The sequence below is a fragment of the Camelina sativa genome, chromosome 2, assembly GCF_030686135.1.
Source record: "Camelina sativa cultivar CO46 ecotype springtype chromosome 2, ASM3068613v1".
Lineage (NCBI taxonomy): Eukaryota > Viridiplantae > Streptophyta > Magnoliopsida > Brassicales > Brassicaceae > Camelina > Camelina sativa.
Genome location: NC_141881.1, coordinates 11703732 through 11721219, shown reverse-complemented (window position 1 = coordinate 11721219; position 17488 = coordinate 11703732). Strand labels below are relative to the sequence as shown.

At 36.7% G+C, this 17488-nt stretch overlaps 3 protein-coding genes across 5 annotated transcripts; all 3 read right to left on the bottom strand.

Moving 5' to 3' along the window:
• Positions 1–1063: 1063 nt before the first annotated feature.
• LOC104721442 (glucuronoxylan 4-O-methyltransferase 2) lies at positions 1064–2350 on the bottom strand. Its single transcript, XM_087481993.1, has 2 exons — positions 1778–2350; positions 1064–1697 (listed from the first exon to the last, which is right to left on the bottom strand). Exons 1-2 carry the CDS (start codon positions 2139–2141, stop codon positions 1192–1194), a joined length of 870 nt encoding a protein of 289 aa, XP_087338119.1. The 5' UTR covers positions 2142–2350; the 3' UTR covers positions 1064–1191.
• Positions 2351–2420: 70 nt separating this feature from the next.
• Positions 2421–5357, bottom strand: LOC104721434 (uncharacterized). Of its 3 annotated transcripts, XM_087481991.1 has the most exons (12): positions 5301–5357; positions 4844–5219; positions 4630–4668; positions 4051–4180; positions 3902–3963; positions 3760–3827; positions 3593–3642; positions 3438–3507; positions 3231–3354; positions 3016–3132; positions 2765–2901; positions 2421–2570 (listed from the first exon to the last, which is right to left on the bottom strand). In XM_087481991.1, the coding sequence occupies exons 2-11, from the start codon at positions 5072–5074 to the stop codon at positions 2800–2802; spliced, it is 993 nt and encodes a 330-aa protein (XP_087338117.1). In that variant the 5' UTR covers positions 5075–5219; positions 5301–5357; the 3' UTR covers positions 2421–2570; positions 2765–2799. The 3 variants fall into 3 exon arrangements, with proteins under 3 accessions (XP_087338117.1, XP_010437719.1, XP_087338114.1); XM_010439417.3 differs by lacking the exon at positions 5301–5357 and having other exon boundaries at positions 3760–3788; positions 3851–3963; positions 4844–5249; XM_087481988.1 differs by lacking the exon at positions 5301–5357 and having other exon boundaries at positions 4844–5249.
• A 184-nt stretch (positions 5358–5541) lies between these two features.
• LOC104721424 (putative serine/threonine-protein kinase At1g54610) lies at positions 5542–8950 on the bottom strand. The gene is made up of 7 exons (XM_010439405.3): positions 7992–8950; positions 7591–7875; positions 7178–7495; positions 6849–7076; positions 6661–6761; positions 6186–6561; positions 5542–6088 (listed from the first exon to the last, which is right to left on the bottom strand). The coding sequence occupies exons 1-7, from the start codon at positions 8490–8492 to the stop codon at positions 5912–5914; spliced, it is 1986 nt and encodes a 661-aa protein (XP_010437707.2). The 5' UTR covers positions 8493–8950; the 3' UTR covers positions 5542–5911.
• Between the last annotated feature and the right edge of the window lie 8538 nt (positions 8951–17488).

The window sequence follows — 17488 nt, the reverse complement described above, 5'->3', positions numbered from 1 at the left end:
CAGCATAATCAATATGGAAACAGAAACTATGTTATATTTAACAACACCTTCTATTGTGTATTAAAGATATTCTATCTATGAATCATTTGCAAACAAAGAAAACAACAGTTTGATTCCTATTTTGTTTTCCAAAACCTGTAAGCTTTGATTCTTAACGTAAGAAGAACTTCGATTCATATTTATTTTAAATATTATAATTAATATATATATAAACTTAATAAAATTTTAAAATATTAAAATTAAAAAAAAAAATAGTATATAATATGGTTACATAGTAGATGGGTTACGAAGAGGACATGTTGGAATTAATAAAATATTATTAAATTTGTGCTAACACGGGTTAAATCTTCATTTTATTATTTGTCAACACTATTAATATTTAGAATATTTGACATATAAAAACTAAGTTGATTTTCCTAAGATTGTGTAAAATAATTAAATCATTAGGAATAATATGATTTAATCATAGTGTATGTTACTATGTATTAAGATCCCTTATTTTTTTGTTATAATAATTAAAAATCAAAATAGATTCTCAAAAATAAACAAAACAAATTAAATATAACAAATAAATGGTCATGAAGTATAATGCAGGTTAAAAAATTAATATAAACGTTTAGCTGCACAAACGGTCGGGAAATTTAGTTATCCCTCTATCTGGAAAACATCCAATATTTAACAAACAAATACAATATAAAATATAAATAATAATAATAATTATATACATGCAGTATACTGCGGATTAAAATCTAGTACAGTTTAATAATGCTTCATTTGGCGCTCGGGAATATCTTCAACTGATGTCAAACTTCTAATGGCACAAAACTGGCTTGAAAACTTATTTTCATTCCTTTTTGTTCTTTATTTCCTAAACGCGTTCATTAAGTTTTTTTTTTTTCTTTTTTTTTGGTAGCACTCATTATGTTGTTACGTAACTTTCTCAAAGAAGCATGTCATTCAGGATTTGCGTTGTTAGGTATAGAAGAACTTCTTGGTGTTGAGTATAAAGTAATTAGAATTATCAAGTGATATGGAGGATGCACGATATTATGCAAAACCTCAATAGAGAATGGACCAGTTTTATATATATCAATTTTATATGGTATTGAATTATCTCATAGCTCATTTCATATCCTCGAATTCTCTCATTTCTTGTTAATGTTCTTTGCAGTTTTCTCTCATCGGACAATATCAAAAGCGGCGACTGATACCCACCGGACAAAACGGTGTACCGACGCGAGCTCGATGGCTAGGGATGGTAAAATGCCTAAGCCTCCCTTGCTGCTCCTTCATGTACCCTCGACACAAGAAGGCCACTGAGAACTCGTCCTCCACCAGCCGGTTAACATCGTGAACGAAAACATCAGTCTCGTCGCTGTCATAACGGTTACGAGCCAACAAACCCGCCGTGTAAATAGCGCTCATCCTCCCCGGAGCTTCCTCGTGGTAACCCGTGGGAGCATCGACCATTATCACATCCCATTGCGTCTCATACACGTCAGCTGGAAACCCCTTCAGCGACAGAGCACATTTCGAATCTCGCGGATCAGACACGGCTTTGCAACCCTCTGTTCTCTCTAGCTCCATAAGCTTGTTCGAATCTTTCACTTTCGTGTCGTATACGACGTGGTATGATTCCAAGTTAGGGAATTTCTTAGTCACTGTCTCGATCCAAGCTTTATCTTCCTCGAGGAACACTAGCAATGTAAGAAATAACTTTATAAAGAAACCAGAGATTTGATTAAACTTTAAAGGTATGTTGTTATGAGAAGCTTACAAGTCCGTCCACCATGATTAAGAGATGCCCACATCAAGCTGTCGTGTCCTAAGCCAAAGACAAGGAAGTTACAAGGAGACTTCTTGTCCAAGACTCTCTTTGAGACTGAGATTTCATCAAACGTTTGTTGTGGTGTGATCTCCGTGGTGACGTAATGAACCAACGCGTCGGATAGAGAAATGGGCAGTTTGGTGCATTGTTTGGTTGATGGGCATTTAGGTTTTTGGTGATATTCCTCTCGTATGGTTGAGTTTGGAGGGGAAGAGATGCTTTCTCTTTTCAAGAAGAGAATGAACAAGACCAAGATTGAGCAACAACCGAATATGAGCTTTGAGCTGATGAAAGATTGGGTTTTATTCCTCATGTTTTCCTTTCTCTCTGGGTGATAATCGGTTTTAAAAGTATGGAGAGATAGATAAGTTGACGATGGTGAAAAATGTGTATATCTATTTTAGAGAAAGATAGAGAGCTATGTTATTGAATTGATGTAACCTTAAAGAGAAAATGATTGGAGAAGTTGAGGATGACATGATGGCTACTAAGGTTGCTGTTGAACCAGAAGTTTGGTGGGGATCTGTTGAATATTATTCATATGTTTTGTATAATGTGATTGGAAAGATGTGAAACGTAGTGGGAGGGAGGCTTTTGTTATCATACTGATGCTTGAAGAACAAGAATTGGATGCCAAAACACAAGACAATAATACAGGTGTGTAGTCTATAATATATACATCAAAAGTTTTTAAGTTACTTAAAATAAGAAAAGGGCCTCTTTGTAACTATGCATCCTGATCCTGCATTGTCATATGTAATAAGTTAAAGTCTAATTTAGAAAACATCTAACATGCCACTAATTTGATTGACTTTGAGATACCACCTACTGATCATCAGATATTCAAAAGTTCGGATTTTGACTATGTACTTTCATGTAAAATAGTTTTCTCAGTATTTGTTAAAACATGTAGAGTAAAAAAAAAAAAGCTTGTACCTTGGGAATAATGGTGTATAGGTCAGACTAAACACTTATGCAGATGCTGCTGTAGAATAAGTCTTGAAGAGGTAAGCCAGAATCTTTTGGTAATCACCTAATTGGACACCAGTGTTTGGATCAACCAAGAATGGAACCTGTAAATTGTATTAAACAACAACAGTAACAGCCGTTTCTTATAAGTTATTGGTAAGAGTGTAGGTAGGTAGATTCTTGTATAGACAGAGGGAGGTAAAAAAAAAAAAACAGACCTTATTTGATCCTGAAGCATTTAGAAGTGATTTCATCCGTGTGGACCCTTCTCCAATGTTGTTTAATACATAGGGGAGCTCCAGCTCACACAGTGCTTCACGCACCAACCGTGAATACTTGGAGGGAAAAAAAAAAAAAGAGGAATCAAAACCCTTGGTCACCAATCACGAGAAGAGTCTTGCATGCGAGAGAGGAAAAGGAAAAAGCTTAGTACCGGGTTATTTTCGTAAGAGAAGAGCTCGAGCATTTTAGGTGGCACATGTGTTGAAGCCTTGTCCCACAATGACATGCCTCTACCTGCTCGGAGAAGTGTTGGCATCCATCCAGTGAACAAGGTGCTGTACAATTCTAAATAAGTCAGTTAAAACTTATAGTTAAGAGCAACTAGTCTACATGAATAGCAGATTTTGAAGATGCTCACCTTTCCAGAAGTCCTGTGGAAGGGTCTCTTCCATTTCCATATTGTTTAAATAGGTACTTCACGATGTCACCTACATTAGAAAAGAGATGAGAACCAATGTAAAGATATCCAAAGAAGACGAAAATAGGCTATTAATGTCGGAACTTGCGACTTACCACTCTCATACATTAAAGTTTCAGTATTCGGGTCGACGAGGAATGGAAACCTGCAAAATTTCATTCACAGAATTTTAACGACAGACCATTAGAAGGGAAAACAAGAAATGCTATGGAATGATGAAAACAAAACAAAACAAATTGACAGAACAAGAAGGTAAAGGTACATTTCTTTTCCGCCAGATCTTCTAACCAGTTCTCTGTGTCTCACAGATCCTTTAGGACACGGATAAACCTGAACCAACAAAATATAATCAGGATAAACTTTGGTTTATTGCTTAATGAGCCATCTTTGGTTTTAGTTCTTACTTCTACAGAGAGGTCTAGCTCAGTCATGGCTTCCCGCACCCTCCGACAAAAGGGGCATGCCTCTATTATCCAAAAAAAACTATCAAAAAATGTAAAATTTGTTCTCCATAAATGCACTTTGTTATATTTTGACATCAACAAGAACATACCAAATTCAAAAAGCTGCAAACGCAAAGGAGGATTAGAAGAAACAACATCTTGGTTATCTATTATGCCCCCAGATGATACTCGAGATCCCCATGGAAGTCTGGCAACAGATGCTAATGAAGAAGTTGCAACCTGTATACATGCCAACCATAAGGAAAGAAGAAAAAATATGCAGAGCTTTGTCGTGACATAATCAATGCTAAAAATCTCAGCAAAACAGTCCTTATTTCCTTGAAACAAACCAGAGAAACAGGACTCTCTTACCCCTCCGTAAGAAATTTCAGAAACCTACATCCTCCCTCACAAACCCTTGTGCTAAAGTCAAAGGGACCATGAAATGGTTTACAGTGCGTGATATATTAATATAGTTCTTAGATCTAAAAAGGCTATAAATAGTATCAGTAAACTGAAACCTAAACACTTGCACAACACCAAACAATTAATCAGGCTCAAATGTCAGATCTAATTCATTGGTTTTGAGAGACTACGGGCTGTCGGGCTTAAAAACAGAAGTGTTGCAAAACAACATAAAACATAATTATTTGACTAAAAAAACTCCATAAATTAAAAACATGACTAACCTCCAGAGCATGATTCCGCTGTTGAGAAGGATCACCTCCCTAGAAACAAGAGCTGAGAAATATTAGATTGAACCTATCACTCTCATCAGTAAGCAATTTCGAGACATAACACTAACACCCAACAACCTAGAAAACAAAACACACTTGAGACTTCCGATGACAACATAACAGCAGAACCAGATTAGAGTGAGTAAAAGAGAGAATGACTCCTCACAGAGAAAACTTTAAGCAATGGACATAAAAAAGACAAGAAGCTCGATGACTTGCTGCTCGTAGTCGATGCTTCATCTGTTTTCGCCTCTGATTTCACATAAAGTCTTCCCCTTTCACAAACCCATGTCCCCTTTCTTGAAATTCTCTTCGTGAATCGATGAGCATGAAACGTGGATGATGGAAACGACGCAATCGGAAAACAGAGAGTGCTGTTAGCCACCGATGTTAGCATTGGATTCCGCAGAAAACCCTAATTCGATAGTGAAGAAAGGAGAACGATCGATGATTCACAGAGACACAAAAGTTTGGCGCACTGGTAACAACACTGTCGACGACGACGATGACGATGACGCTTGGGGAAAATGTTAACCTTGGTTCTAAAATTTACATATTTACCCTCAGATATTATAAGATACAAATAAAAGTGCCTTGAACTTAAAAGGCAAACAAGTAAATACCACTTTCATCTTCTCTCTCACACAGTCACAGAGCACATTGGTTTGTTTCACATCAATAATGTGAGTCATGAGAATCTGATTTTTATAGGTCAATTGTTTAAAGCTATGGTGGAACAGTTTTGAATTTTGATGAAGCTTCAGTATATGTAGATGTTAGTTACATGTAGGTGAGTCACTGTTAGGCCAAATGTATACTATAGCTTACTTAGTTGGCTTGTTTTTGTATTAATTATGACAACAATGATGCACCATCTCTTTGCATTTTTAATGGACAAAAGCTTCTATCTACATATTAACTTGCACAACTAAACACGATTGCTAAATATGCACACTTGTTTGCATCCACAAACCACAAGTAATATGTGTGTTGAGACAGAGAAAACAGGAGTTGTCATGTACAAGGACCACACTACATATAGTAACAGATCATACTACCATAAGCATAGCTGTGGCATTGGCTTTGCTTATATATCTGTAAGAGTCTTGTCTATTGCAGCGCTGGATCGAATCGCAGAGCCGATTATCATGGTCGATCTTCGTTTTTCCAGTTCAGGTAATGCTCTTTTTCTTGTTTTGGTGTTAGCAAATTAAAGTTGCATCCATGTCTTCCTCTACTTTGCAGTACCTGTTCTGTTGTTATTTTTCTTTGTTGCTGATTTCTCAAGTCGTGATTTCCTTACAGCTTCTTGGATTTGTCTCTCATGGTCTTTCAGAATGTCCTCAATGTTTCCACCGGGAGGCATCAGTGGACCTGAGCAGTGCATTCTGTTCTTCTTTCGTACGTATGTCTGAAACCACAGGAGAAAACATCTTAGGATTCGTAATCTAAAAGTGAAAAATATAGCCAATATGTTGAAGTAATCCCTGTTCCAAGTGATTTGTTACCGTTGTGGGTTCTAAGGATACATCCTCTTTATGTGAAGGAGACAAGTATCTCCCAGCCATGGGCACGTTGCTAGATCGGGTAGCCTTCAGCTCAAGAACGTTGTGCCTAGAGCTATCATTTTTACTCCATGTTGCTGCTATGCTTGGATGAATCATTGAATTGGTATGAGAAAATCCTTTGTCTCTGTCGCCTCTTCCCATCTCTCCCCTCAAGCCGGTTCTACTGTCTTCCTGAGGATTGAACCTCCGGTTGGTGATTGTATCTTTTGCCTGCCCTGAAGCAACGAACTCCGGTGTTGTAGCGGTACTCTTGAAGTCTCTCGAACCTCGTCTCACAGATTCAGGTCCACGACCCTTCACAGTTTCAGCCTTTTTCCTGAATTTATATAGAGAGTATGTTTAGGAGGAATTCACATGAATCATTTTGTGGTTATTTCATGCAAGAATACTTATATAAGGATCCTTTCTCACACACCTTCTTGCTTCTTCATCACGGACCTTTGCATCAAGTTCCTTGCTTGGAGGATACTTGGGCAAACTTGATACATCACAAGGGAGTGGTTCTGTTGTGAAGAACTAGAGAGAGACAAAAAAACAAAGAAAACTGAGTTTTGGATTTAGGAAGCAAATGAAGAACTGCTAGATAAGGATATACAAAGCTACCTTGCTACTTAGTGTCGAAGAAGTTGTGCCCCGCATCTCTGGTTCCAAGGATAGAAGCTTGTCAACAAGAGCTAAAGCTGAAGGTGGTAAATTCTTGAAAGTCTCTAGAAGGACACGCTTATAAGGTTGTTGTGGCTTGAAACTTGTGGCAAGTGGTAACTTTGTCTTTTGCCAGTAATCATTGCATGGTGAACCACACAACTTGAAGATCTTATGCATTTGCTCCACCTAAGAGACATTGTCAAAGATAGCTTGAATCAATAAATTATGCTGAATGGTCATGGATTCAAAGAACTGATTGTATGATAAATGTATAGAGGTAATTTTACCTCTGTTCTTCCTGGCATGATAGGTTTCCCTAAAAACAGTTCTGTAAGAATGCAACCAACACTCCACAGATCTATCCCGGGTCCATATTCTGTAGCTCCCAGTAAAAGCTCAGGGGCCCTGTACCACAAGGTTACTACACGGCTCGTTAAGGGTTGATATTGTTCTGGATGATAGAAGTTTGCCAGACCTAAATCTCCAATCTTGAGAACTCCATCATTGTTTACCAAGAGATTTGAACCTTTAATGTCGCGGTGGAGGATTCCACGGCTGTGGCAGTGTTCAAGCCCACTAAGCAGTTGTTTCATGTAACATTTGATCTGCAAGAAGTAACAAGAAATCATATTTGTCTCCACGTGGTCCATGATTCTTCGGTAGGGTTACCTTTTTGCTATTATCAAAACCTTGAACGTACCTGAGATTCAGTGAATTTTACACCGGGTCTAAGAGCGAGTCCTGAAAGGTCATGCTCCATGTACTCAAAGACAAGGTACAAGCTACCAGAGAGTTTTGAGGTCACAAGACACTCAAGCTTCATAACGTTTGGATGGTCAAGTTTGCGCAAGATGTGGATTTCTCTGGCCATGAATCTCACGCTTTCCGGATCCATATTAACGAACCTGACCTTCTTCATGGCTACCATTTTACCAGTCTCAAGGTCCCGGGCTCTGTACACACTGCTGTAAGTCCCTTGTCCAATCTGCAAAAAGACAGTGGTCACATAATGATCAGCCCAAGGAGACAACACAACAGAACATACATATATCAATCAAGAAACTGTAACTATATGGAAACAGAGAGAGAAAAGGAACCAACTTTGTCCAGCTTCTCAAAAGACTCTGCACCTCGTGGAACCCAACCCTTGATGGCTTCACCTGCAACAGAGGTTAACCAAGAAGGCCATCCAGCTGCAATGAGCTCGGCCTCGGGGCTCTGTGGAACAACTGTGGAGATACTAACCGGTTGAAACATATTGAATCCTCCTCCTCCTCCTCCTCCTCCTCCTCCTCTCCCAATATCTGCAGTTGAACATCTCCGGTGACACCTTGTAGGTCTCTCAACAATTACAGTTTTACCATCACTATCATCTATAGGAACAATCAATCCGCTGGCTCTACCGGATGGTTTATGCGCCAACCCTTCATTTTTGCGTCTACCAGAGCTTTCGTCCCCCGATTTAAGTGAAAACTCATCTTTATTGGAAGTTACAGGTGCGGTCAATTGAACTGAGGACGTTTTGTTCCAATTCTCTTTAGGTTTCTCATATTGGTCATTAACTTCTTCTTCTGCTGTTCCTTTAGAGCAAATGCATCCCATAATACTTCAGGCTGATTCGTCACCTATCCGCATCAAGAACAAATATATATATCCTGAATGATCCCTAAGCCCCAAATCCCCAGGAACCTCAGGTTTTATCAGAGCTAAAACACAGAGGATGATCGATGATCAAACCTAAATTATGCAATTGTACGTCTCTTAAGTATGTAAATTCAGAAAAAAATCACAGAAAAGAAGTCTTGTGAATCAAGAAACAATAGAGATTGATGATGTTTTTGGTTTTTTTTTTCCGTTATCTCCACTGCAAGATGAACAAAACGTTGTTAATTTGGTTTCTTGCAGCAAACTGTTCGTCGATAACGGAAAATACGGAGAGAGAATGAGAGAGAGAGAGAAATAACGAACAGAGTGTTTGTTAATTCTGATTTGGAAATTTTTAGGAATGAGGAGAGAGATGGATTTGGTTTTTGTGTCACCGGAAAATATGGAGAAGCCCTAGATTCTCTAGACAAAGACAACAACTCACAATATATATCTCTTTTTCTATTTTTGGATCTGTGTATTTTCGTTACGAAACAGACTAGAAATTTGCATGAAGTGATGAAGATTTGATCCCAACGGTTAAAAAAAGAAGACATGAAGTAGTTTGTGTTGTTGTTGTTACGACAATGACCCACGTAGGATGTTTTCTGTCGGAGATCGTGGGTCCCACTTGTTCTATCTTTCCATATCTATCTAGAAAAGAAGAACATTATCCCAAAGACTCTTCTAATTAAGTTCAAGTCTCCCACAAAGTATTTTAGCTAGCATATGAAAAGCTCTGCATTGACCACGACGTCGTAGACTAGAATATTAGAAATTAAATAAATGCATGTTGCATAATGATAAGAGATTGCATAAAGATATCGATATCAACTAAATTTTATGTTTCTTTAACATTAAGGTAGTTGTTCTTTTTTAAACTTCAACTCGATAAACAAGTATGTATACGTGGTTAACTAGTAAAGATTATAATGCATCAAATCAGTGCCGGCTCACTTATTTTTGAGACCTTGTGCTCAAATTTTTTTTTCCCATAAAACTAGGGTTATATTTGCAACATTTCAAAATTTAGGACCCTAAACCTTAAAGAAAAAATCATAAAAATCTGGAGACATGGTGCTTTTGCACCGTCTGCACTGCCTCTAAGCCGGGCCTGCATCAAATTCTTTGGGTCTTGAAGCTCATGCTTTATATTTTGTATACTGTATAGTGTATACATTAGGCACGGCCTTCCCGCCTAGGCGCGTCTCTCGTTTGCTTCATCTACAAAGATTTCAAGAGAATATAAGCTATAATTTATAGGGAGAAAAACTAGATTGACCCAAATTAGGAGGTTAATTACTAAAGTAACTCATAAAATGTAAGGATTAGATAAGTTATTTTTTTGCCTACACTACAAGAAAACACGCGATTTGCGACGTATATCTGCGACGGAGAAACCTCGTCGCAAATTTGCTATGGATTTGCAATGATTTTGCTACTCGGAAAACGTTGTCGTTAATTCCTCGCAAAATTAGCGACGGATATTTCCCTCGCAAATTTGCAACGGAACTAAGACACCATTGCGAGGATAAGTAAATTCCTCGCAAATGACACGCAATTCCCTAACAAATTTACGACGAATTAGCGATAAGACTGCCGTAGCAAATTTGCGAGGAGTTTACGAGGGACCAGATGTCGGCAAGCACGTTTTCCCCGAGTGTACCTGTTTTGTCGGCAAAAAGGACACTGCCTCGCAAATTCGTAGCAAGAAATAAATATCTAAAAGCAACCTGTTGCAAATCCGTCGCAAATTCCCTCGCAAATCCGTAGCAGATATTTTTAGAAAGTCTATAAATAGCCAGTCCGTGAGACATGGAAACCACAACACAAAGCAATAAGAAAAAAAAAAACTGGTGGGAGAGAAAAAAAAAAATTCTGAGAGCAAGAGAAAAAAAAAGAGAGAAAAATAATTGTCAAAAAAAAAAAATTTGTGATAAAAAAATTCTAGAGAAAATAATGTTTGGAGGTGGAGAGCACGAGATATATACCATACGACGGTGGATGTACAATCATAGAGACCCAAACACCGATGATGTGACGAAAGAGTTTTGTGATGGCTTGCGCGGTTTCATGTACCAGGCGACCAACCAAGACTTTGCTCGTGAAAACGGTACAATATTTTGTCCATGTCCTAGGTGCAAGAACATTAATTATTTGGAATTTAATCTAGTGAAGAAGCATCTTTATAATAGAGGATTTATGCCAAATTACTATGTATGGTTCCGTCATGGAGAGAGTTGTAGCAGTAACGTTGGAAGTAGTAGTATGAATTATGCTGTTGATCAACCTAGTAATTATGGGCATCAAGAATCTGATCAATTTGGTTTTTATGGGTATAATGAAGAAAATAGATTTCATCATATGGTTAATGATGCATTTCATGAAACTACTGCTGCATTTCCTGAGAATAATACGGAAGAACCCAATGTAGATGCACAACGTTTTTATGATATGTTAGATGCTGCAAATCAACCTATCTACGATGGATGTAGAGAAGGGCATTCTAAGTTATCTTTGGCATCTAGGATGATGACAATTAAAGCTGATAATAACTTAAGTCAGATTTGCATGGATTCTTGGGCTGAACTCATTAAAGAGTATTTGCCACCTGATAATGTATCGGCTGAGAACTACTATGAAATACAGAAGTTGGTTGCAAGTCTTGGATTACCATCTGAAATGATTGATGTGTGCATTGACTATTGCATGATTTTTTGGAAAGATGATGCTAAGCTGCAGGAATGTCGGTTTTGCGGGAAGCCGAGATAAGAAGTTGATTATGAAGCTTACAAAGAGCGGGATTTTGCTAATTGGTTGAAATACTATGTAAGTATACATATAATATTGGTTTAAACTATATGTATAATTTATTTATTCTTTAATTTTAATAAACTTTTCCTATTATATATAGGTTCAAAATGATCTCCGTTATAACCCTAAATTCTCTCTTCTTCTTCCTTCTTCTCCGTTTAACCTCTCGCCGTTTTGCGGTTAATCCTTCTTCTTTCCCTAATTTCTTCCTCCAATCTTCTTCTTCTTCGACTCGACTCGGCTTCTCCAAAGGTAAATCTGACAGTCATTTTTCTATAGTTTCATTTTGAATCGATTTACGGTTTTTCATTCGATTTAAGTGTTGTTTTATTCGATTCACGGGTTTTTCAATCGATCTGTAGATGTTTATTCGATTTAGAACCCTTAACCCTAAACCGATTTAGAACCCTAATTTATTCGAATTTGATCTCAGACTTTTTTTTTTTCTTGTAGATGTTTTCTGGGAACGACTACACACGATTCCTCTCGCAGACTAATGCTCCAAGTCCATGCAGTGGTGGTTCTCGAGGGTCGTCATCGGGGGTTCAAGGTTCTCGACATGCAACCTCACAGCATAGGCCTCCGGCACCTGCTTCATCTCCACCCATTCGTACACCTCCAACCGCTGCTGCATCTCAAATGATTGTTCCCGATGCAGCCACACCTTCATCTCCAGCCACTCCTACATCTTTGCCTCAACGTTTAAACAGTATGACGTTGGAGGAGTTACTCGAGAGTCCTGGCCGTCAAAATCTAACACGATTAGATCCAAACCGTCCACCAGGAACTCTCTGGTAAGAGAATGATTAACTTATTTCAATTTTAAATTTGAATTTTTAATTTTAGGATCAATACTTACATCAAAACAATTATGTTATCCCTAGGTTTTGTGATGATGGAGGCGTTGCAGCCACTGTCCGCAGCATCTTTGAAAGAGATTTCAAAGAGCCTCATGCTAATTGGTCACAAACGCCACAGGCGGTCGTAGATCGTTGGTATGAAACTTTTGCGGTAAGTAATAGTTTAGTTTAGTTTAATCGTTGATATATAACTTATGTAGCTTGGATCAATACTAATATATTTTGTTTTCTTTTTACAAGCAAACATATAACTGGGACCGTTCTATAAACGGTAGAGTTAGACATGAGTTTGAGAAGAAGTTGAAGGAGCGGATGTGTGATCAAGTGTGCCGGTGGAAGGGAAAGTGGAGGGAGAATGGTGATGATGCAAGGCCGCGATGGATTGATCCTCAAGTATGGGATGGACTAGTTAAGTATTGGCGTGATCCCAAATCAGAAAAAAGAGTATCAACGGTCGTAATGCTCGATATCATGATCCTGATGGCACTGGCATACATAAACACCGCTCAGGCCAGACCTCTTTTAAAGCTCGTGCCAGAAAACTTGTAAGTTTCTAAATTCTTACAAGTTACTTCTTGTCTGTTAATTCTTACAAGTTACAAGTTTCTAAATTCTATGTTACTTCTTGTCTTTTTCTTACTAATGACCTTTGTCTTTTGTTTTACTTTGTGTTAGTCTGAGGTGACTGGTGAAAGCACTCCGGATTATCTACGTGTCCTAGAAGACACTCACAAAAAACCCGATGGGAGTTTTGTCGATGGAAAGTCAGAGTCCATCTTCAATGAAGTGTCATCAAAGATACAAGAGGTTCAGTCTCAGCTCTGTTCAGGGGATAACACGGAGAGTTCTGCTTCTGGTGGGTTGTCTGTTCATGCCAAGAACAAAATTTATGCCGAGGTAAACTTCTATTTTATGTTGGATGTTTGATGTTGCCTTATTGTTTGGAGTTTTTGTTGGATGTTGAACGTATTTCTTGTGTGCTTTTGAAAACTCTAAAGTTTGTCTTGTATGAGTTTGTGTTGTTGTTTTTAGTTTGTCATATGGTATGCTAAGATTGGTCTTGATAGTTTGTCATAAGATTAGGATATGCTACATTTGTGTTGTTGTGTCTGTTCTAGGATCCGAATCTTGTATGTCACTTGTTGGCTGTTTCAAATGAATATGAAACTAATTGTTTGATTGTATTGCTCGTAGGTTGCTCTGAGGAAGAAAAATAGACTTTATGGAGTTGGTTCTCTGCAACATGAAGCATCTTCAGCCCATTTTGGACCATCGCTTCCGCCTACTGAGGATCCGATTGTTCTTGCTCAGAAGCTTGCTGTCGCTGAAGCTACTCTTGCAACCCAGGCCACTCAAATTCAAGACAGTGCTCAAAGGATGCATAGCTATGATGCATATTTTGACTACCTTGCCGGCAAGGATCCTGAGTTTGCTGCTAAGTTTGGAAGCAGGCTTGTTGACTCCAATCCTCCATCAACACTAGACGGCACAGGCACAGGCACAGGCACAACCACTGGCACAGATACAGGAACCGGAACTGGGGTTCCCTCTCTATCACCCTCTTTTTAAGACAATTTGATATTAAGTTCTAAGGTTGATTTTGTTTTTTGGACATGGTTCTAATGTTGTTGTTAAGACAATTTTTTGTTTCTTAATTTTTTGTTTAGAAACAAAAAATTGTCTCGGTTAATATGTCTGAATTTTATTTTATATTTTGATTATAATTTCTATTTCTTATAAAATATTGTGAAAATATAAATATATAAATATATAAATTTGAAAATCAAAAATATAAATATCAAAATGAAAAAAATTCTTAATTCCGTAGCAAATTTATGCTACGGATCTGCGAGGATTACTAATTTGCTACGGATTTTCCGACGAAACACATATCTGGGTTTATAATCTTATTAAAACTTTGTGACGGAAACAACGTCGCAAAAATCTAGCAAATCTGCGAGGGATTTACGTCGAACATATTTTGCAAGAGGAAAGCGAGGAATGTTGTTCATCGCAATTTACGAGTGCTTTGCGACGGACATTTATTGCAAGAGAGGTGCGAGGAATGTTGTTCATCGCAATTTGCAGGTGTTTTGCGACGGACGTCTATTCGTCGCAAATTTTGCGAGGGAAGTGCTACGTGTATTAATTTGCGACACACGATTAGCGAGGAATTGACGATCCTCGCAAATTCCTCGCTAACACCAGTTTGCGAGGGAAGAGCGACAAATCTTGCCATCGCAAATCGCGTGTTTTCTTGTAGTGCTAAAATACTCTTTTTTACTTTGTTTGGAAAAAAATAAAGTCAAATTTACCCTCCCAGAATTTTTTTTTTAAAATCAAAATATTGGACTAGTTGTGACAGATTAATTTGTGTATGACAGATTTGTTTTTGCACAACAGGTTTATTTTTGTAAGACATATTTTTTATGACAGACTTATTTTGGACAACAGATTTTTTAATTACAGTTATGACAGATTTATAATTGATAACAGATTTATTTTTTTATTACAGACTTATTTATAAAGACACCAAAGACTTTCAGAATATATGACAGATTTGATATAATGTCTGGCATATTTATTTTCCACAGTTATTTCAGATTTATTTTCTTGATTAAAAATCTGTCGTAACATGACAGATTTTTTCACAGAGAAATAATTACTAGGTTGAACTCTAGTGATAACAGATTTGTTTTTAGTTACGACAGATTTTTAAATTTAACCAAAAATCTGTCGTTTGATAACAGATTTATAACATTTTTAAAAAATTGCTAAAATGACCTATGTGAATACCATATGTTATGACATATTTGTTTAAGTTATGAGAGTTTTTTTGTTTACTTCCATAAATCTAGTGTTTGATAACAGATTTATTAGATGTAAAATGTAAATATAGTGACAACAGATTTGTTTTAAGTTATATTTTTTTCAGTCATATTTTTATTAATTATATTTTTTATAAATCATATTATGAATGATATTTTTAAACTCATATATTTAAAGCATATATTTCAGTCATACATTTTTTATTTTCCTAAATCATATTAAAAATTAACATCATATTTTAAAATCCTATTTTTATATATTTTCATAATTTTATTTTAATCTTTTTATATACATTATTTTTAGTTATAATTTTATACATTATATTTTTTTTAAACTTATTTAAACTATATCATCTTAAACTTCATATTTTTAAATCATATCTTTATACATAATATTTTTATAAAAAAATTTTGAATATTAATTTTATAAATCATATTTTATTTTTATAAATTATATTAGAAATATAAACATCATATTTTTAAACATTTTTTTATTAATCATATTTTTAAATCAAAATATTAAATACTATTATTTTTTTTAGTTTTTTGTTTTTTCCAAAAAAAATTTTTTTTTTAAAACAATTATGGGTTTTTAGTCTTTTTACCTAAAATTTATGTTATTATAGTCACTGTATAGGATGGAGTGTTAATCTAGCAATTAATTGTTAAATTTATGTCAAACTATATTTTCACTAATTTATATGATCAAGTTTTTTTTTTTTTTTTGTCAAACATATGATCAAGTTTCTTGTTGCACGAAAGATTAAATGAAAGAAAAATATATAGCTTGTTTAATGCTATACTTCTCCGAATAGGGAAAGGCAACTCGGCCAGGGTCCAAGTCCAAGTCCACGTCCAACACACGTCTTCATCTCCTATGCTGGAAGCCCATCAATCCACAAGATCGCTTAGTTAAGAAAAATTAGAATTTACCGGGAACCATAACTATTGTAAACAAAGGATCAAAGAACACAAGAATTTAAAAGAATAACTCTCTTTTATTGATCTTTAGGAAACTCTCTCAAAACCTAAAGCTTATTCTTGTTCTCTCTAAAAACTTCTTAAGTTGTGCAACATACTCTGCACCTCCTTATATAGAGAACTCTAAAACATCAAAACTTTTTCCTATTAGACTTTGCATATATCTAGATAACTCTTAGATATAACTTGTCATTATCCTAATCCTTTAGAACCACAATTTGGTAGGATTAGGACTCCTTATGACTCAAGCTTTCTTCAAGCTTAAGTCAACAATTTCCCTCCTAAGCTTGAAGTCTTTCTCCTCCAAATCTTGAACTCCAATTAGCTCCCTCATTTCCTTGAATTTAATTCTTCCTAAAGCCTTGGTCAAAATGTCAGACTTTTGCTCATGTCCAGGGACATGTTCAACCTCTATTTGACTATTTTCCACACACTCCCTTATAAAGTGATACCTTATGTGGATATGTTTGCTCCTACCATGAAAGACTGGATTTTTTGTCAAAGCAATTGCTGATTTGTTATCAACTCTGATTGTAACCCTTTTACTAGACACGCCTGTGACTTCCTCAAGCAAATCCTGTAACCATATGGCCTGTCGAGCTGCCTCTGTATCGGCCATAAACTCAGCCTCACAGGATGATAGTGCCACGGTATCTTGCTTCTGTGAACACCACGAAATTGGGCTCCCTCCGAGATAAAATATGTGACCAGTGGTGCTTCTTCCATCATCTGGATCCACATTGTGACTGCTGTCACTGTAACCGATCAGTCTCGTTACTCTTGTATCAGACCGCTTGAACACTAATCCAAAACTCGTTGCACCCTGCAAATAACGCAATACCTGTTTCATAGCGGCACCATGTGAGACCTTAGGAGTCTGCATGTACCTACTTAGCACTCCTACACAATAGGTTAAGTCAGGTCGAGTGTGAAGCAGGTAACGGAGGCATCCAATGTTTTTTCTAAAGCTTGTAGCATCAATATCTTCTTCCTCCTCTGATTTTGCTAACTTCAGATTAGACTCCATTGGCGTGAGAGTTCGGTTGCACTCTTTCATACCTGCTTGTTCTAATATCTTTTTAGCATACAGCTGTTGACTCAGTTTTATCCCACCTTCAACTTGGCTTACCTCGATTCCTAAGTAATAGGTTAGTCTTTGATATATCATGGTTTTTAGGTGTTTTTAGCCATGATATAAGTCTTATCTATAGAGTCTTTTGGTGTTTTTAGAGTCTTTTTGAGTCTTTATAGGATTTAACATGGATGGGAGCTTAATGGAGCTAAATATGAAGATTTGGAGCTTAATCAAGCATTGAGGCTGAGTTACAAAGTTGGGAGATGAAATTTAGAGAGTGCATCGATCGACACACTGATAGCATCGATCGATGCTAGGCCAAATACGAAATTGGAAGTTTTCCCACAAGTTTTGAAGATTTACAAAGTTGCCCCAAAGTCTTCCATATTTGCATCA